Consider the following 21,285-nt stretch of genomic DNA (forward strand, 5'->3'; position numbering starts at 1 on the left):
CCAAAGAAACTTGGAGACCCAGGGGTACCAACCATACCATGCTCCATTAAAAGAAATTATGTTAAAACTGCTTTATGTGATCTTGGAGCCGGTGTTAGTGTTATGCCACTCTCTTTATATCATAGACTTGAATTGAATAAGTTGACACCTACTGAAATATCTTTGCAAATGGTCGATAAATCAACTACTATACTTGTCGGTATTTGTGAGGATGTGCCTGTTGTGGTTGCAAATGTCACTATCTTAACGGACTTTGTTATTCTTGATATTCCCGAGGACGATAGTATGTCGATTATCCTTGGTAGACCCTTTTTGAATACTGCAGGGGCTGTTATTGATTGCAAGAAAAGCAATGTCACTTTTCATGTTAATGGTAATGAGCATATTGTACACTTTCCGAGGAAACAACCTCAAGTTCATAGCATCAATTCTATTGGAAAAAGTTCAACTATCATTATTGGAGGTTTTGAATTTCCTCTTCCTACTGTCAAGAAAAAGTATGATATTCTTGTTATTGGGGATATTCATATCCCCGTTGAGGTAAGTTAGTGTTATTCAAAATTTCTCCGGTTCCGTGTTATTCGGAATGAGTTTGTTAACAAGACTTGATCAACCTTGTTAGTGGATTCATTTTGATGATCATGAGATGGATGAAACTAGAAGGCACAACCTTCTGTACCCTCTTTTTACTTTCTGTTATTTAAAATAAATAAAGCAAAAATAGTATTATCTGTCTGTTTTCTGATTTATCCATGCAATAAAAAAATATCCCGAAAATAAAAGTGCTCCAAATGCCCTGCAAATTTAGTATGATTTTTTATGAAATATTTGAGGATTTTAGGCACTGAAAACACTGCAGGAGGGGAAAGCACCAGGCCACGAGGGTGGAGGGCGCGCCCACACCCCCTGGGCGTGCCCCCTGTCTCGTGGGCCCATGGTGGCCCCCCTCCACTTATTCCTGCACCCACACACTCCATCTTCTTCCCAAAAAAATCATCATCCAGCTCAAGCACGAGTTCTAGCTCATTTTGCTGCGATTTTTGATCTCCTTGCTCAAAGCTCCATTCACAAAACTGCTTTGGTAGATTGTTGCTTGGTATGTGACTCCTTGATTGGTCCAATTAGTTTTTATTCTAGTGCTTTATTCATTGCAAATTTTTGCTGCATAGGTGACCCTGTTCTTGAGCTTGCATGTTAAATTTATGAGGTCCCAAGCAATTCTAATGCATGATATAGGCTCTAGGCACTTGTAGGAGTAGTTGCTGCCAATTTCGTTTAGTTTTATTCGCTTTTATTTTGAAGTTACTAAAATTTCAGAAATTTTTCAGAAAAAGAAATATGTCTAGGAGAATTTACCAAGGTGGTTCCTTAGTAAAGAAAGGACCCAGGCTTGCCATGCGTGAGCAAGACGATGAACTACCGAGGGACGCAGAAGTACGAGCTTGTGAGTGGCCATCAGGCGATTTTATGGTCAAAGCAGGCTTTAAGGAGGAATTTGACGCATATGTGTGTAATGCCGATCTCGAGGACTTCTTACAAGATAAGTGTCCTCAGTACTATCAATTGACTGATTCATTTGTGAGAAGGTTTAAATATAAATGTTCACGTAATTCTCAGAGTGTCCTGTTTGATATTTATGATAGATCTTATACCATGGACTTAGAGGATTTTACAACTTCTTGCAAACTTCCGTAGTGGGGCAATGTTAATGATCCCCACAAATCTTAATTTAGAGACTTTCTTGCTAGTATTACTATGGGAGAATCTAGGGATATAGCACAAGCTACCATAGGGGGCATTCACTTTCCTGCTATACATCATTTTGCTCTTTTCATTGGTAGATGCATTAATGGTAAAGATGAAGCATGTCACATGTGTGTCCCTGATCTTTGTGTCCTCAAGAGTGTTGTGTTAGGTAATAAAGATTACAACTTGGGGGCAATAGTTGCATGTAGGTTGCATAATACTGGTAGGGCTGGAGATTTATTTGGAGTAATTTATGCGACCCATGTGGCTAATTATCTTGGTATAGCCCCACGAGAGGGGGATATGGTGTTGCCTCCTGCTTATTTAGATTATGACGCTATGGTCAAACATCATTTTCTTAGGAGGAATGAACAATTCCTCCAGTATCGACTAATCTTTGACAGACATAGCTCTCTCCATGTTACTCTTTCTGCACCTTTCCTTTTTGATTACCAGGCAAAAGGAAGATATGTTGTTACCAGGGAGGAAGCAGCTGAACACGAGGGGAGAGCGGAGGCGGCTCGCCAACATGCCGCAGCTAAGGAGGCATTTGCTGCTGCATCTCAGTACGACCCCAGTTACAACTATGGATATCAGCCAGGCTACCCTTGGCATTAGACCAAGTTAGGCCAAAAGCCTAAGCTTGGGGGAGTACGTATTTCTCACCGACTTTACATTTATGTTCACACACCATTCTAGTCGTCGGTGCCGATAACCCACAAGTATAGGGGATCGCAACAGCTTTCGAGGTTAGAGTATTCAACCAAAATTTATTGATTCGACACAAGGGGAGCCAAAGAATAGTCTTGAGTATTAGCAGTTGAGTTGTCAATTCAACCACACCTGGATAACTTAGTATCTGCAGCAAAGTATTTAGTAGCAAAAGTGGTATGATAATAAAGGTAATGGTAGCAAAAGTAAAGATAAATGTTTTGGGGTTTTTGTAGTTGTTGTAACAGTAGCAACGGAAAAGTAAATAAGCGAAGAACAATATGTGAAAAGCTCGTAGGCAATGGATCAGTGATGGATAATTATGCGGGATGTGATTCCTCATGCAATAGTTATAACATAGGGTGATATAGAACTAGCTCCAATTCATCAATGTAATGTAGGCATGTATTCCGTAAATAGTCATACGTGCTTATGGAAAAGAACTTGTATGCCATCTTTTGTCCTACCCTCCCGTTGCAGCGGGGTCCTTACGAAAACTAAGGGATATTAAGGCCTCCTTTTAATAGAGAACCGGAACAAAGCATTAGCATATAGTGAATACATGAACTCCTCAAACTACGGTCATCACCGAGAAGTATCCCGATTATTGTCACTTTGGGGTTGTCGGATCATAACACATAATAGGTGATTATAGACTTGCAAGATAGGATCAAGAACACACATATATTCATGAAAACATAATAGGTTCAGATCTGAAATCATGGCACTCGGGCCCTAGTGACAAGCATTAAGCATAGCAAAGTCATAGCAACATCAATCTCAGAACATAGTGGATACTAGGGATCAAACCCTAACAAAACTAACTTGATTACATGGTAAATCTCATCCAACCCATCACCATCCAGAAATCCTATGATGGAGTTACTCACGCACGGTGGTGAGCATCATGAAATTGGTGATGGAGGATGGTTGATGATGACAACGGCGACGAATCCCCCTCTCCGGAGCCCCGAACGGACTCCAGATCAGCCCTCCCGAGAGAGATTAGGGCTTGGCGGCGGATCCGTGTCGTGAAACGTGATGAAACTTTCTCTCTGATTTTTCTCTCCGCAAAACGGAATATATGGAGTTGGAGTTGAGGTCGGTGGAGCCTTAGGGGGCCCACGAGACAGGGGGGCGCGCCCAGGGGGCGTCCCCCTGTTTCGTGGACAGGCCGTGGGTCCCCTGGCATTAATTCTTTCGCCAAAAATTCTTATTAATTCCAAAAAAGTACCTCCGTGGATTTCCAGGACATTCCGAGAACTTCTCTTTTCTACACATAAAACAACATCATGGCAGTTCTGCTGAAAACAGCATCAGTCCGGGTTAGTTTCATTCAAATCATGCAAGTTAGAGTCCAAAACAAGGGCAAAAGTGTTTGGAAAAGTAGATACATTGGAGACGTATCACTGCTCATACTCTTTCATTTTATTATCCATGCTAGTTTAATTTTCTTTTTCTAGCTTTCTTCTTGTGTGTTTGATAAACCTTAAGAAAAACCAAAAAAAATTAGTTAGTTTAATTTCCATGCTTGTATTAGAAATTAAAATGAAAACCCAAAAAATATTTCTCGTTCTTCTTTTACTTGTTGGGAGCTTTCCCGTGTAAATAGTTTTTGTTTCTTTTCTTTCGTTTTTGGTTCGAGAGTAGAAGACCATATTGAAAATGTTTAGTGGCTCTCATATGCATGATTGTTTATTTAATTAGAGCCCATATTACTTGTCTTCTCTCTTGAGTTGAATGCTTGCAGATTCCAGCTTAGTCCAATGCACGTGCACTATTCTTATTATACACATCGTTCGGTCGTGCAAGTGAAAGACAATAATGACGATATATGTGGACTGATTGAGATGAGAGAAGCTGGTATGAACTTGACCTCTCTTGTTTTTGTAAATATGATGAGTTCATCGTTCCTGATTCAGCTTATTATGAAGTAAACATATTTGCAATGACATTTAGGGATTATAGTTGCTTGTGCCATGCTTGATTAGTTATGAGTTATCACTACTAGGGAAAACCCTAGTAGTAGCGCGGTTTTGAGGCTAGCAGCAGCGCAGGTAGCCGCGCTACTAATAAGGCGCTACAGCTAACTTATAGTAGTAGCGCGGTCTGTACCCACGCTACTACTGTTGACGATATCAACATCGCTTTTGCTGAATGCGCTACGATTAGTTAGCTGTAGCGATTTCGCAGTCCCTTGCTACTGCTATATCTTTCATCATTTTCCCCCTGTACCCCTTTCCCTTTCAGATACTAGATACTATGTACTACTACTAGATATCAAATTCATAAACCATTATAAGTACTAGGTAGTACTCCCTTCGTTCCAAATTACTCGTCGTGGTTTTCGTTCAAACCACGACGAGTAATTTGGAACGAAGGGAGTACTAGATAACAATTTCATGCATAGTCAACGTGCATCCTCAAGCAGTACAAGGTCATATCGACGGCGATCATCATATGTAGTTCTAGATGATATCGACGACGATCATCATATGTAGTTCTAGATGATATCGACGATGATCATCATATGTAGTTCTGGATGATATAGCCACACACACATATGTAGTTCTAGATGATATCGAAGACAATCATCATCCTCAACCCTGGGCGGTTGGTGTTCCTCATAGTAATTAGGATGGCATGTCCAACACAAAGATTTTTGCCATCGAGGAATTTCTTTCACCCAACCGAGTTTAAGTGTGTGCGACCGTCCGTGTCCACACGGTAAGTACAGGTTGTGATAGAGCCCCTTGCAGTAAGGCGTAGTCCAGCCGAGCCTTCTTCATCAGGCTCGATACCATAACTCACAGATAGGCTCTTTGCCAATTTATGAATAAGAAAAACATATCAATTAATAAATAGCCTCGCAAATAAGTACATGTGGATTATCTACACTATTAATAGTTCCTTAGATTCTACACTAATAAGCATGTGATCGAACTCTACACTAAAATATATCATCGACTAGATTCCACACAACATACCATATCATTGGACTGTACACTAAGTATTTCATTGGATAATTTGCATTTGTAAGTATACCATACCATATCATGTCGATCAACCATGGTATTTGTCAGGCAGGTCACAAATGGCACCCCGACAAAGTCAGCATGTGGCGGAATTATGTCCCACAGGTTGGACACCTCCTCCTTGCCCAACCTTGTTATTTGAGCTACAATGGCTTCATGAAGTGGGTCCTCATCATCTTCATCGAGTGGGTCCTCATTATCTTCATCATCTTCATCATCTTTGTCATCTTCATCATCTTCCACCAGGTTGAGATGAATGACAGCCAGCTTGGGTCTTTCTGCTCTGAAGGAGAAGCTGATCAACTCACCACCAGTAAGACGCATGTGGGCGATGAAATGGGCCCATCCATCTCCTCCAATATGCGACATATTGCGTCCTTTCTCGACCTCCATAGTGTACGGCCCCCAGGAGCCTCAAATGTCACAGTGTCTCCTGTCAGCTTGTTGAATTTCAACTTCACATTGCATGGGACGATCTGTGTAAAATAAGCAAAATGACACAATGCAATAATGCCAACACTAAAAATAAAATAGTTATTACATTTCATCTAATTTCTTACCACCGCATGACGAAAACTCAGCTGGAAGTAGATGCCGAACAGCTTGCCAGTTGCAAGGCTGCTGGTGCACCTTGACTTGCACAGTCGACATAGTGGTGGTGGTGGTGGCGCCATTTTTCCTAAAGCAATATGAGCAAAGGATTGACGATCCACTTCACAGGAAAGAAAAACAGTAGCATGTGATATTTTTGGTTCTTCCGCGAGAAGCAATTTGATGGACAATTATAATCCTAAGATCTAGTAACATATTAGATGACAAGGTACCACCTTCATTTTGCCAAAAAGTAACTTATTACAAAAAAACAAAAGCATCTACCTATCCATGTACAGAAAAAATAACAATAAAATGGTGCGTACTAAATCAACTAAATCAACTAGCCTACTAAATTAACTAAATCAAAATGTTCTAAATCAACTAGCCTACTAAATCAACTAAATCATATCAACTAAATCAAAATGTTGCATATGAACTAGCCTACTAAATCAAAATGTAGCAGGGAGGAGGGAGAAGGAGGGGCGACTCGAGGAGGGAGAAGAGAGTAGGACAGAGGAGGAAGGCGGAGCGAGGAGGGGCCGACCGGCGGCCAGTGGAGGGAGGGCGGAGGAAGAAGGCGGAGCGAGGAGGGGCCGGCCAGCGGCGAGTGGAGGAAGGACGGAGGAGGATGCCAGTGCCGAGTCCAGCAAGGAGGAGGAGGTGACGACGGTGCAGAGGGAGGAGGGGCAACGGGGGAGGACCGGTGCAGGGGGTTGAGGGGGGATCCAGTGAGTGTGTGAGTGTGAGTGGATCGGATAAAGGAGAGGGGGGTGGGAGATGGAATGGCTTAGCAGTAGCGCGCTATAGAGAAAGACGCTACTGCTAAACTACCTAGCAGCAGCGCCTTTCACAAAGAAATCGCTACTGCTATGTGTCAGCATGTAAAAATAGACTTCAATATATCAAAACTACATTGATCATCAACGATCTTTTTGTGTACAATCTGATTTGTCAATATGAGTTCTCACCGGTTTAGGAACCGGTGAAGACTCATATTGCGACCACAAATTCTACACATAGAGTTCAATGAAGACCAAGTGCTTGTCAAAGTTTGAGAAGTAACATATTTAAGGTGGTAGAAACTCTCTTCACGGAGCGAGGTGGGACTAATTTTTTGTAGTAAACTTAGGAGTAGCGCTTATTGATGAAATGCATTGCTACTATGCTAAGTAGCAGTAGCGCTTTTCATGGTAATGCGCTGCTGCTAGAACTAGCCTCGCGGCGGCCTCGTGGGAATTATATCAGTAGCGCGTCTTTGAGCGGGCGCTATTGCTATATTTATTTCAGTAGCGAGTTAAGTTTGAGCGCGCTACTGCTACGTAGCAGTAGCGCCTTATTTTAAAGCGCGCTGCTGGTAAGATTATGTGTATAGACTTTTCCTTAGTAGTGTATAATGGTTTACCTTGCGTGCCAATATGCTATTAAAAGGATTGTGATGTGGTATGATAGGATGGTATCCTCCTTTGAATGAATTGAGTGACTCGACTTGGCACATGTTCACGCATGTAGTTGAAAAAAATCAACATAGCCTTCATGATATTTATGTTCATGGTATATTATATCCTACTCATGCTTGTACTCGGTGTGAACTAATTTTAATGCATGCTCATGACTGTTGTCGCTCTTTCAGTTGTCGCTTCCAGTCTTTTGCTAGCCTTCACCTGTACTAAGAGGGAATGCTGCTTGTGCATCCAAACTCCTTAAACCCCAAAGTTATTTCATATGAGTCCATCATACCTTCCTATATGCGGTATTTACCTGCCGTTCCAAGTAAATTTGTATGTGACAAACTCCAAACCTTCAAATGAAATTATGTTTTGTATGCTCGAGCAACTCATGTTTCAACAAGGGCTGCCTGTATCTTCCATGCTAGGTGTGTTATTCTCAAGAGGAGTGGACTCCACTCCTCATTCACGAGAAAGGGTCGGTAACCGGGATGCCCAGTCCCATGATCTAAAAAGATCAAAGCAAATCAATATAATTAAACAAAACTCCCCAGGGCTGTTGTTAGTTGGAGGCACTCGTTGTTTCGAGCAAGCCAAGGATTGATGCTTGTTGGTGGTGGGGGAGTATAAACTTTTACCATTCTGTTTGGGAACTGTCTATAATGCATATAGTATGGAAGATATAGTCATCTCATAGTTGTTGCGTTGACAGTGAAAGTATGCCACTCAAAATGTTATTCCTCTTTATTTTAAAATCGAGCTCTAGCACCTTTACAAATCCATGCTTCCCTCTGTGAAGGGCCTATCTATTTACTTTTATGTTGAGTCATCATCCCTTCTTATTAAAAAGCACCCACTAGAGAGCACACTGTCATTTGCATTCATTATTATTGGTTTATATTGGGTATGACTTGACTGGATCTCTTTTACCATGAATTACAATGTCTAGTCGGTCCTTGGTCTTTAAAGGTGCTCTGCATTTATGTTTTGCGGTCTCAGAAAGGGCTAGCGAGATACCATTTTGTTATATCATATTATGATTGTTTTGAGAAAGTGTTGTCATCCGAGTTTTATTATTATGACTCGCTAGTTGATTATGCCATTGATATGAGTAATTGTGAGACCTAAGTGTTATTATGAGTATGGTTAGTTCATAATACTTGCTGAAAACTTGAATGCTGGCTTTACATGTTTACAACAACAAGAGCAAACAGAGTTTGTAAAAGTTTTTCTTTATCACTTTCAGTTTATCAACTGAATTGCTTGAGGACAAGCAAAGGTTTAAGCTTGGGGGAGTTGATACGTCTCCAATGTATCTACTTTTTCAAATACTTTTGCCCTTGTTTTGGACTTTAACTTGCATGATTTGAATGAAACTAACCCGGACTGATGTTGTTTATTGTCCAGAAAACAAAAGTTCTCAAAATGACCTGAAAATCCACGGAGATGAGTTTTGGAAAATATAAAAAATACTGGCGAAAGAATCAGGACCAGGGGCCCACACCCTGTCTGAGGGTGGGGGCGTGCCCTCCCCCCTGGGCGCGCCCCCTGTCTCGTAGGCCCCCTGAGGCTCCACCGGCCTCAACTCCAACTTCATATATTCCATTTCACGAAGAAAAAACTTAGAGAGAAAGTTTCATCGCGTTTTACGTTACGGAGCCGCCGCCAAGCCCTAATCTCTCTCGAGAGGGCTGATCTAGAGTCTGTTCGGGGCTCCGGAGAGGGGGATTCATCGCTGTCGTCATCATCAACCATCCTACATCACCAATTTCATGATGCTCACCGCAGTGCGTGAGTAATTTCATCGTAGGCTTGCTGGACGGTGATGTGTTGGATGAGATTTACCATGTAATCAAGTTAGTTTTGTTAGGGTTTGATCCCTAGTATCCACTATGTTCTGAGATTGATATTGCTATGACTTTGCTATGCTTAATGCTTTTCACTAGGGCCCGAGTGCCATGATTTCAGATCTGAACCTATTATGTTTTCATGAATATATGTGTGTTGTTGATCCTATCTTGCAAGTAGTCATCTATTATGTGTTATGATCCGACAACCCTGAAGTGACAATAATCGGGATACTTTTCGGTGATGACCGTAGTTTGAGGAGTTCATGTATTCACTATGTGTTAATGCTTTGATCCGGTTCTCTATTAAAAGAAGGCCTTAATATCCCTTAGTTTCCACTAGGACCCCGCTGCCACGGGAGGGTAGGACAAAATATGTCATGCAAGTTCTTTTTCATAAGCACACATGACTATATTCGAAATACATGCCTACATTACATTGATGAATTGGAGCTAGTTCTGTATCACCCTATGTTATAGCCATTACACGAGGAATCGCATCCAACATAAGTGATCCAATGCCTACGAGCTTTTCACATCTTGTGTTTCGCTTATTTACTTTTCCGTTGTTACTGTTACAACTACTACAAAACTGCTGTCTTTACTTTTTCACTGTTACCATTACTATCATACTACTTTGCTATTAAATACTTTGCTGCAGATACTAAGTTATCCAGGTATGGTTGAATTGACAACTCAGCTGCTAATACTTAAGAATATTTTTTGGCTCTCCTTGTGTTGAATAAATAAATTTGGGTTGAATACTCTACCCTCGAAAGCTGTTGCGATCCCCTACACTTGGGTTATCACTGTTCCTGGCCAACTTGCCGGAGAGATATCCAAAGATCGAAAATGAAAAACACACCGGTGTTGTTCACGTCGGCGTCGGACAGGTTGCGGAGCAAGTCCAGGCCAACCATCGTCCATAGGAACCCGTAATCTTTGCCGATCGTATTGAATCGGAAGTTGGTGTCGTCCATGGAGTAGTTGCCCTTCCGGTTCTGATCGGGACCGGGGCTGTTGCACTGCTGTGCCTTCGCGTGGGACAAGAACGACATAACCGATAGGAGGAGAAGGCATGGTACAAGCTGCTTGAGCTGATCTAAAGCCATTGTACACTTTTGCTACCTACCTATCTGCCTCAGCTTACTCACTATATAAGCTTGTCTAATATACTGTACTAGTAGTTAGTGAGTGAGCATACGTCCACGTATTCCACGACCAAGATAACCAGATGGAGAGCCTGTGATATAGTAATGTCCACCTATATGAGTTTTAAAAATGGTAGTTTGCATTAATAGGGGTTCGTCCTTTCTGACGAATGAGTTTGAGAATGCTTTTGCTAAATCTAGTTTTTCTTCATGTCCCGAAGCATTGCATGTCTCCGTTTTTTTTCATCTACAGTATATTAATAAAGAAAGGAATAGAGTTTGTATAACAAGGCCGCGAGGGTCCACCCATAGAAAGCAAGGAACTACTCTCCGTATAATGGTTCCTAATTTTTTTGCACCCGATGAGACCCAAAACTTGGTCTCGTCTTTGATGGCCTTCAGCAAGATGTGCTCGGCGGCTTGCTCTTTTGCCAAAATACACGCACATTCCTCCCGTTCCAAATGGTCCAACTAATGTGCATTGTGAGGGATGCCATTGCTTTATGGTTGGGGATGTTGTTGCCCAACAAGTTGACCCACCAATCTTTGATGGAGAAAGAGGAGTTGTCAAAGCTTTCCAAGTACAACCGCTCGTAGGCAAGTTCCAAAGACAGAGGGTAAAACGACATTTGAAGAAGAGGTGCGGCCCAGACTCTTGCGGAGGGGGCAAAGGTCACAATGTGGTCATCCACGCTTGGCCAAGCGGTCGACAGTCCAAATCTTATCTTGGATGGCCAACCAAGCAAAGAATTTAATTTTGGGCAGAGACCACACCTTCCAAACCATGTGATCGATAGGAGAGTACACGGTGCCAATAAATTGCACCAAGTAAGAGGTATCCGTTGAGTATAGGCCACTCTCCATGAGCTTCGAAAGGATGTTATCTTTGGCATGCTCATCAAGATGGAAATCCTGGATGAGAGACCAAAGGGCAATGAATTGCCGTAGGTGAACCATGTATAAATTGGTGTCTTAATCTTGGAGACCAATGCACCCGCATGAAGGGCACTCTCTCACCTTGATGTTTTTCTTCTTGTATGACTCATCGATAAATGATTGTGGTGAGGGAGTAAAAGAGACCAAGGTCAGTCTTGTCACATGGGTTTCTCAAATTTTCGGCCTTGAGAATTCACTATAAGATCGCTCGGTATGTGCGGTCAGCTATCTCAAAAAACCAATGAAAACAAGAACTACATATAAGATTTTGAAATGTTCAACTGAACACGTTCAAATGTCGATTTTGGTTTTTTTAATAATGCAACATGCTGACCACATGTCTTAGGCCTTTTGGCCTTATGTTTCTGAGAAAGAATGCAAGAATCTTTCAAGAAAAATCAATGTCGTTGTTGTATCATGCATACTTGTTTGACCATTAATCAGTTCCAGCTGAACTTTTCATCGCATGCATCATGCATGTCTCTGTCCGATTGGTCAACCCACTCTGCACCATGCTCTAGTCAAGAGTCAAGAGTCAGGACTAAGAGTTTCTTTAGATATCCGGTCGATCTGCTGGCAACAAATGTCGGGCAGTTGCAGCATCGGCCAGCAAAACCTTAAACAGCAACACGACGAAATTAATGGTTCCATTACTGCTAGAGTGCTAGTAGCAACCACAACATTTTAAACTCAATAATCCTACACCTACGAAACAAGTTACGAAAGGCTACGTAAACTTCCCTTCGATAATTCTCTTCGGCCCCCTGATTTTAAGTGGGATGGGCCCCTCTTTCCCCCATCGCAATCACAATCTGTCATGTGGCTAATTACGTAGCCTTTCATTAACTTGTTCGTAAATATAGCATTGCTCATCCAACCTACCCTAAAAGAACAGATAAAAGAAACAACACCAAAAGTTGGTCATCCGTTAGCTAGTCCTTGGATCGAACTTGACATTCATCATGCATGTGATGCACGTCTCTATCCAACAGGTCAAGAGTCAACAGTCAAAACTGAAAATTCCTTTTAGATAATCATACTTCACGCGATCGTTCTGCTGGCAACAAATGTCAGGCTGCGGGAAGCACAGACAAGCAAAACTGTTAACAGCAACACGACAGAAATGATACTTCTACACCTACCAAACACGGTCCTCTAATTAAACTTCACTACTACAGATCAAGAGAGCAACTCTCCAAAATATATCACTGTTGCCCCGGTGCGCTAGCTCCAAGAAATCAGCTCTAAGAAAATTATAAAGCTACACAAAATTTCTTAGATACTGCGTGTGAATGGATTGGACATCAACATAAACTAAGCGCTTGATGTTGTTATCATTTTTGGTTGGACATCAAACTTTGACTTTCCAAGCCGCGTACAGCGAAGGCGGACTTACAGGTCGGGCCGGGGCTCCACGCTCTTTCTTTCTATGTGGAAACACAAGTTGTCAATATGAGTGTATACATCTAATTCGATTGTTCTATATTTAAGTCGATGGCCCGATGGCCCTGGCCATCTGATTTGATTTTATTTTTTAGAAAAGGATGACCCCCGGCCTCTGTATCTGGGAGATGTATGCGGCCATTTTATTGATTATTTTTTAGGACCTTACAAAGTAGAACAACAATATACCTGAATCCGACGCCTCCAAGGAGATCAGTCCATACCGACACCTCCAAGGAGGGGAACGGCGCCCTAGGTGTCGCCGATGGCGCGGCCGGCCAGGGATTTCGCCCGAACCGACGATCAAGGGAAGCGCGGCCCGACCAGGCCCGCACACCGAACATGGGAGGGGGAAGGCACCAGATCGCGCGCACCGACCGCCGCGGAAGCCGCCGCCAGCCGCCAACGACCACCGGGATTCCGCCGCCCGCGCGGCCAGGACGCCAGATCCAAAGGAGCTGCTGCTCCAGATCCGGGACTCCCCACACAGGGACAGGGCAACCGAGACCCCACGCCGCCATCCTTGGCGCCCCAGGCTTGCCCGGCGGCTGCCTTAGGCGGCAGCGAGGAGGTGGGCCGAGGTGGGGAGGGGGCCGCGGCGGCGCAGCTAGGGTTCCCCCACCGCCGCCGGGGAAGGCGACGCGGGGGTCGCGGGAAGGGTTGGGGTCACGAGAGAGGTTAGTGTCTGGTCTCGAGAGGGGTTAATTGAGTATATATATGCCTCATGACATTAACTTAGATATAACAAATACTCAAGCTTCTTAAATTAACCAAAATCACATCAACATTAAATGCAACAAGTGAATTTTCATTTTACTATGTTTTCATTGGCATTTCCTCATGGACCAGAGGCACTGCTTGCCGTGATGTAGACAGAGTGTTGGAGTTGAAATGAGGCATGTTCTCCAGTGGTGCTTGCCATACTATTGTCGAGATTACTCATCATAGATGTATCTGTGCTACCATCATCGGAGGCCACTGAACGTCCCTCTTCCCGCGGCGGCCACACAAATCTTGGCTTCTGAGGAGGCACCTGTGGTGGTAGTGCAGACTTGGTGATGACACGCACCACATCGGGCATGGTTGGTCGGTCCGATGGATTCGGGTTGCTGCAGGCCAAGCCCAGGAGGAGCAGGCGTTCCACATCACCAGTATTTTTTAGATGCTCCTCGTCCTCTGGAGTAGAACCATTGGTCAGCATGGCATCCACACACTCCAGTAGCCTCCCCTCACGGTGAAGACGCCACACCCTATCGGTGATATGCATGTCATCATCATCCACCACCTCGTGGTCAGCCAATGCCCGCAGCCCAGTGACGACCTCAAGGATAAGCACCCCAAGCGCGTAGATGTCAGTTTGCCGTGTCGCCTTGCGACAAACCGGGTACTCTGGCGCGATGTAGCCCCAAGTGCCACCCACACCGGTGACAGAGTTCCTATCGGCGGCGACAGTGCATGCCAGGCCAAAGTCGCCGAGGCGGGCCTGGAAGCTCGAGTCCAACATGATGTTGCTCGCCTTGATGTCGCGATGGAGCACCATGGGCTCATACTCGTGGTGGACATAGTGCAAGCCGGTGGCTATGCCTCTGATGATCTCGTAGCGGGTTGCCCATTGCCGGATGGCGCCATCGGTGTTTCGCTGCCTGGTGCTATTGCCGCCTCTTTGGAAGAGATGTTGGTCTAAGCTGCCATTGGTCATGAACTCAAACACAAGCAGTGGCACTCCTTTGTTGTATGACCACCCTGATATTTGTTTGTGCAGAGACATGAAAATTAGTGTTTATGTATTTCTACAGGTGCATAGCTAGAATTTAGAATGGATCTCTAAGCAATGGATCCCAGTTGCTAAGCCAGTAGAATTTGACCTCTAACCACAATTGATTATCCTCAACTCCATATAGGACCCTACAGGCAATATATGACATCCAATGCAATAATACACCCTTCAATCCAAATTACTTATCACAGCGTTAGTACAACGTTATACTAAAGTTATACTCAAGCTGGGACAAGTACTAACGCTGCGACAAGTAATTTGGATTGGGGGTAGTACATGACTTCTTCGTATAGGACCCTATATGAAATTTTCTGAAATTTTTTAGGTGATGTACAACGTGCATGTATCCACCAATACAAAAAATTAAATACAAAAAAAATCAAAACAAAGCATAATAAACAAAACAAAGACCAGTCCAACACCGAGAGTAGCAATGAGCTAAATTCACAGCCCAACTTAGATTAAATGTGCTATTTGGATGATGCTCACCGATGAGGGGGACGATGTTCTTGTGGCGCAACCGGTTGATGATGCTGACCTCGGCGAGGAAGTCGTCGTAGCGGTGGTTCTGCACATCACGCGTAAACCTCTTGATGGCCACGTCCATCGGTCGCTTCATCTTGGAAGCCGTGGCCGGGAGCGTGCACCTGTACACAGTGCCGAACCCGCCTCCACCGAGCTTCATCTCCTCGTGGAAGTTTGCGGTGGCCTTTTTTATGTCAGCAAAGTCAACCTTGGTGGGTACCCCCGGGAGGCGCTCCATGGACTTGGCGAGCTGGTCCAGGTCCCTGTGCCACCTCCGATACCTCGAGTTGAAGTAGCACGCCGCACTGGCTACCACCATGGCGGTGACGGCTACCGACCCAAGGACGGATGCCACTATGGTCACCTTCCTTGACAGGAAGCCTCCTTTGGCGGTGTAGCAAGGGAAGTTGTCGACCGTCGCGTTGAAGTGGATGCCTCTGGTACGGAGCCGCTGCGCCACTGTCGAAAGGAGGCCGAGATAGACAAACGGAGACGTCGGGGAGATGACACTGCCGATGTTGAAGGGCGCCTCGGCCATGGCTTCGCCAGGTTTGGGCTTGCCCTCCACGTCTGCGTAGACCGACAGCCGTCCTACACGGTTGTAGTCGATCCACACAGAATAGTTGGAGTCATCTAGTAGCATAGTGATATTGACGACCACTACGCGTTCGCCAACATAGCCCGTCCACACAGGGCTAACCAGCATTCCAATTTGGACGTTGACGTACATGTAGGATCCGGGGATGGAGCCGCTCCGATCTGTAAGGTTGTCAAGACCCCGAATGCTGGAGAACTCTTGCGGGTAGAAATAACCTGTGTCGACCAGCAGTTCCTTCGCCAAAGGCAAGGAGTCGTTTACCTGGAGAAACTCAAGGACCTCTCCAGGGAGGATGAGGAAGGCGAGGTGATTGGTGGCAACCCCTGTCGTCTGAATCCGCATGACGATGTTGACACTGAACGACACATCGTCGACCCCCGACCCGTCGGGGCGCCTTCGACAGAGTTCAATCGAGCGATGGACGGTGGATAGCAATGTGCTATTCGCCTTGGCATAGGATGATAGGTTGTAGTGGTGCGTTTGTGAGAACCCGGACTCATAGTCGACCATGAATACGAAATCGGCGTCGTCCATGGTGTAGTTCCTCTCCCCGTCCTGGTCTGAGTCGGGGCCTATGCATGGCATCTCCTTCGCGTGAGAGAAGGGAGCGAAGGAGATGATTGATGAGAGGAGGATGCATAGACATGGAACGAGCTGCTTGTGCCGGAAGGCCATTGCTTCGCCCACGTATTAGTCACTAAGCTTGCTTTTATAAGCTATACTGTACTTGGTGAGTCTGTGTCTGGGTGATGAACGCAGATTCCACGACTAAGGAAGAGATAAACTATTACTCCCTCCGTTCTAAAATAAATGTCTCAGTCTTATTACAACTTTGTATTAAAATTACTATAAAATTGAGATGAGATGGAGGAAGTATCTGCCTACATTAATTATAAACTACTCTATATGGTGTAGGCGAGTGTCTGCCTGTTATATAAACAGAACTAGATCATTGATGGCGCGCGTTGCCGCGCCCGTTCATGTTTATAATGAAAAGGTAGGTATTGCCCACAAGGTTTAAAGTAAGAGTACTACTATAATCATGCTTAACATAGATTGCTTCCATACCCAGTCCAAAAAACTAACTTTTAGCTCTTAACTAAGCAACAAAAAATATATAGCCTTGTTAATTGTGAACTTCTATGTTTTGTTCATACAAATTACAAGATCATTGTCAAACACATAACTATAGCAAAGTCAGCAAGAAATAATAAATACACAAAATGATGGAAATAATAGGTGGCATGACTTGCGAACTCTTATTACTTGTTAGGCATAAATCGTGAAAGCCATAAAGCTACCACCATGCATAGGAAATCGCCTCTCAAATTGTGAATTTGTAACACAAGAGTTCTCCTAAGCTTCTTATTTAGGGCAAATATTCAACTTAAGAACATGTTTGTGGGGATATATATGAACAAAGCCTGACCTGTGACGTACATATATAGCATGCATGATTGACTTGAGAATTTGTAAGAATTTTGTTGAGCTTCTTGCCACAAAAATGTTTCTTGATAATATTGTATGTTGTAGAACTGCTCAACTTGGGACCGGTATGAGAAAAATCCTTGATACAGAAGCATACATGATCCGGGTCTTCTCACTAACAGCTTTGTCTCCATTGTCCAACTTTCTAACAAGAACATCAAAAAGAACAAAAAAACTATTAAAATAATAACACAGCTCAGGAGCTCAACCCTCACATATTTCATTCTTTCCAGTTATATTATTTTTTGAAAAAAAAACTACAAAGCGCTCACTTCTTGTTTCCGAACAGGCACAGTATGACAAAAAAAAAAAGACTGTCGTCTTTTCTGTTCTAGAAAGCCAAGCCATTCTGATGCTAATTAAGTTCCACCAAACAACTTCGGGATTTAGTCTTACCTAAACTTTGGCCTGCTAAGGAGAGAGATTTAACGCAACAAATATCACTAACAGGAATTAGATGGTACAAAGTTATAAGAAAAGAAAAAAAAAGTCGCTTGGAAGAAAAAGATAAAACTATTATTTATTGAAGAATAGTGTAGCAAAAACAGAAGTCCATTGAGCACACCTCCATAGAACAAACAGATTGTCTCTCGAACTGCAGTTTGAAAGCCCCTCAAGTTGTCCCTGTGCTATGATGTAACCAGTACAATTATTGTCACACAAGGATTATTGCTACAATAGTGTAGCAAAACTACCAACATAGAAGCACAACAAAGTGGGTAATGGAATCAGAGTTAAATATGTATCCTTACTCTGTAGCGCAAACTAACAAATGCCTATATAGGGCATGTAGAGTTAGAGAAAAACCAATCTACTTGAACGGAATGGGGGATCAAACAATAAGAAACTTCAAAGCATATTAGCGCTCTCTCTCTCTCTCTCTCTCTCTCTCTCTCTCTCTCTCTCTCTCTATATATATATATATATATATATATATATATATATATATATATATATATATATATATATATATGACAAATTTTATCTACAAGTAGTGGTAGTTACCACCTAAATGCTGGCCTTCCATGTGTCCTACTGTATTTAAACTAAACGGGTTCGTGAATAGCCAAGGATCCACTATTTTACAACTAACTAATTTATTTTTTTAATCAAATAGATAACGAGTGACTTGTTTCAACGACCTCCTAGTTTGTTGCAGGCGTCAAAATTTAAACACATAGAGCCAACGTACTCAGCTTTGTACTACACGTGCAGCCATGGAATAAAGAAACAGAATACCTTTTCAAGGCACTATATAGTTTTTTTTTGCATCGACGGCAATATAGAGTATATGCACTTCATTGTGAAAGGAGTATGCAGTATACCCCGCAAAAAAAGGAGTATATAGTATGTCCACATCTATGTTTCCCACATCTATGTTGTATAAGTGGGAGTAATGCGGAAGTATGTAGAATATTCCTTTCTAACCGAAGTATAGAGTTTATATATACGTCACCTTGAAAGGAGTATGGAGGATGTCTCCATCTATTCAATCGTTATAAAGTTTACAACCATGGTACATGCATGATACTATTTATACATTTATGCATATCATAGTCGAGCAAGCACCTATGTACCTGTAGGGATGTGCCCTTGTAGTTTCTTTCATCTAATGTGCCCTTGTAGCTCACTAGTCTATATTGTTTTTCTTTAAGTATGTCTTACAAAATTGTATGGAGTATCTGCAACATGTAGTATGGAGTATCTCATTCGCAAAAAAAAGTATGGAGTATGTACTGCATAGTTGTGTGGAGTATATATCATACAAAAGCAGTATGGAGTATATATCATACAGAAGCAGTATGGAGTATCTACAAAATGTGGTTTGGAGGGCATACGGAAAATAATGTACATATACATGTCACACGTGATGGTTACAAATTTGGTTACAAATTGTACTATTATACAGTTCATAGATGAATTTACGGACTCAAGAGCATGGCACAGATGTGCCAATGCCAACGAGATTTGCATGAAATTATGGCGGATATTGCCGTCGGAGCATGTCTTCACCACACATGCGTAGGTGCCGGATTGCCGCTCTCGCCGCAGCCGCTAACCATAGTCACGCATCAAGTCCATGTTGGGTCAGCCTTTGCAGATGGAATCATCGTTCTGGCCGCCTCCCTGCTGATACTCCTCTTCACTTCTTCAGCCATCCCTGATAAAAAGATCAGGCGAAGTAACAACAATTAGCATTCAACCGGAACTTCTACCTTCAATAAATACTTTCTAATTAGTTTAGATACACCCAGCCCAAGAAAACCAATCGCGTGTGCAATAAAATAAAGAAACAAGGACGAAACAAATATCAATTGGCCTCACGCATGCATGGAACCACCGATGTGATGCCGTGTACCTTCCTTTTTGCAGATCCAATTCTTCTCACGCGGATTTAGAGAGAGAGAGAGATCTAACCGTATTGCCTTATCCAGAGTCAGCGTGTATACAAGACTGAAATATATAAATGGCAAGAGAAAAGGTGGGGCGTCCCAGAAAATTCGGAAGCTCAGTCCAACAAACTGATCGGGCATAGATTTTATGGTGCCCACGACCCGTTAAGAAAGGCACAGATCTTGATGCAATCAAATGGCAGTGGGGATGGTGGTAACTACAGGCGATGGTAGAAAGGATTATATATATATATATATATATATATATATATATATATATATATATATATATATATATATATATATATATATATATATATATATATATATATATATATATCAAATCAAAACTGAGAATGAACAAAGGAAATATCCATTGGCTAGCTGCCAGATTGAGTTAATTTAAAACTGCACACAAATTCTCTTACCAAATTAACATGTATGACAAAAAACTGAAGCATGCCATAAATTAAACTGTCTATTTTATGCAAGCAAGTGGCGGCTACTCAGTTCTTGTAAATTTTAAGCAAATTGACCAACAACATTTTCCCCATATTAGAAGGAATACAATTGTTAGTTCTCACCATGGCGACTACATAATTTGGATTGGAGCTTGTGAACTTACATTATTTGCATACATATAGTAGTGTTGGTCACGGATGGAGAAGGCCAGAAGTGGAGGAACATGAAACGGCATAAGTAGGATCCGTAGATTAAAAAAATTCAAACTATGGACTATGGAGTTTAATGCAGTGAGGTGAAATAAGCAAAACTAACCGCTAATAGAATTTTTGAATTAAACAATAAAATTAGAACCGTGATTGTCATAAGTTATGATCAGAAAATATGACCTTACAAAAATGGACCATGCAACCTTACTTTTAGAAATGTGCACACAAATCCAATGTAAATTGGGGTAGTGGTAATAGATAAACCAAAATCATATTTCTGGAAAAGCTAAGAAAATTTTCAGATGTAGATACATACTTTGTCGTGTCTGGAGATTCCCTGTACCAAGAAAATAAAGGGCATGTGCAATTGTTGTTCCGTTCGCCTTTGGTAGTTCAATCAACCCAGAAACTTGCTCCAGCGGAAGGTTCACTAACTTGAGGTGGCCTCTAATTGCCGCAGTTATCAGAGGAGTCACATTTTGATTGGCCAAATATTTTCGCAAGGGATGGATCATGGTCCAGGAGTACTTCACTATATCTACAAGCAGTGTCAGATGTCCAACTTTCTGTATTACCACGGTAAAGATGAAACAACATGAATGATAGACTAATTCTTGCCCATTAGCTTGTTAAGGCAACGACACAGTTGAGTTATTACACAGAGCAGGTAAATTTGAACATTGAAAAACAAATAACAATAGGATCCATGGAGATTAATCAAATAGTAGATTAAGAACACATAAAACCTTGGCTGCCCATAAAACCACGGCCATCAATTAATTTAGGAATTCATATCAGTCTTATATATATGCATGATCCCCGAGAAACAATGATCCATGAGGCCATCACTAAGCATCCCTCCCCATCTCCCCTTTCTATCTTTTGTGGAGCAAACAGATAACTTTAGCATCTACACACTTTTGAT

General features: G+C 42.6%; 1 protein-coding gene and 1 long non-coding RNA gene across 2 annotated transcripts; both read right to left on the bottom strand.

Annotated features, from left to right (window-relative positions):
* Positions 1–13,746: 13,746 nt before the first annotated feature.
* LOC123115228 (L-type lectin-domain containing receptor kinase IX.2-like) lies at positions 13,747–16,483 on the bottom strand. Its single transcript, XM_044536448.1, has 2 exons — positions 15,175–16,483; positions 13,747–14,651 (listed from the first exon to the last, which is right to left on the bottom strand). The coding sequence occupies exons 1-2, from the start codon at positions 16,481–16,483 to the stop codon at positions 13,747–13,749; spliced, it is 2,214 nt and encodes a 737-aa protein (XP_044392383.1).
* Positions 16,484–19,101: 2,618 nt separating this feature from the next.
* On the bottom strand, positions 19,102–19,801 carry LOC123117539 (uncharacterized). The gene is made up of 2 exons (XR_006457406.1): positions 19,622–19,801; positions 19,102–19,457 (listed from the first exon to the last, which is right to left on the bottom strand). It is a non-coding gene; the product is annotated as an uncharacterized lncRNA (long non-coding RNA).
* Positions 19,802–21,285: the final 1,484 nt, after the last annotated feature.

The sequence above is a fragment of the Triticum aestivum genome, chromosome 5B, assembly GCF_018294505.1.
Source record: "Triticum aestivum cultivar Chinese Spring chromosome 5B, IWGSC CS RefSeq v2.1, whole genome shotgun sequence".
NCBI lineage: Eukaryota > Viridiplantae > Streptophyta > Magnoliopsida > Poales > Poaceae > Triticum > Triticum aestivum.

What these genes read in the sequence shown, in the direction of transcription:
- LOC123115228 (XM_044536448.1), bottom strand. Translation starts at nt 16,483, where the DNA reads ATGGCCTTCCGGCACAAGCAGCTCGTTCCATGTCTATGCATCCTCCTC. An exon ending in GAACATCGTCCCCCTCATCG is followed by an intron (nt 14,652 to 15,174) that starts GTGAGCATCATC and finishes AACAAATATCAG; the next exon opens with GGTGGTCATACAACAAAGGA.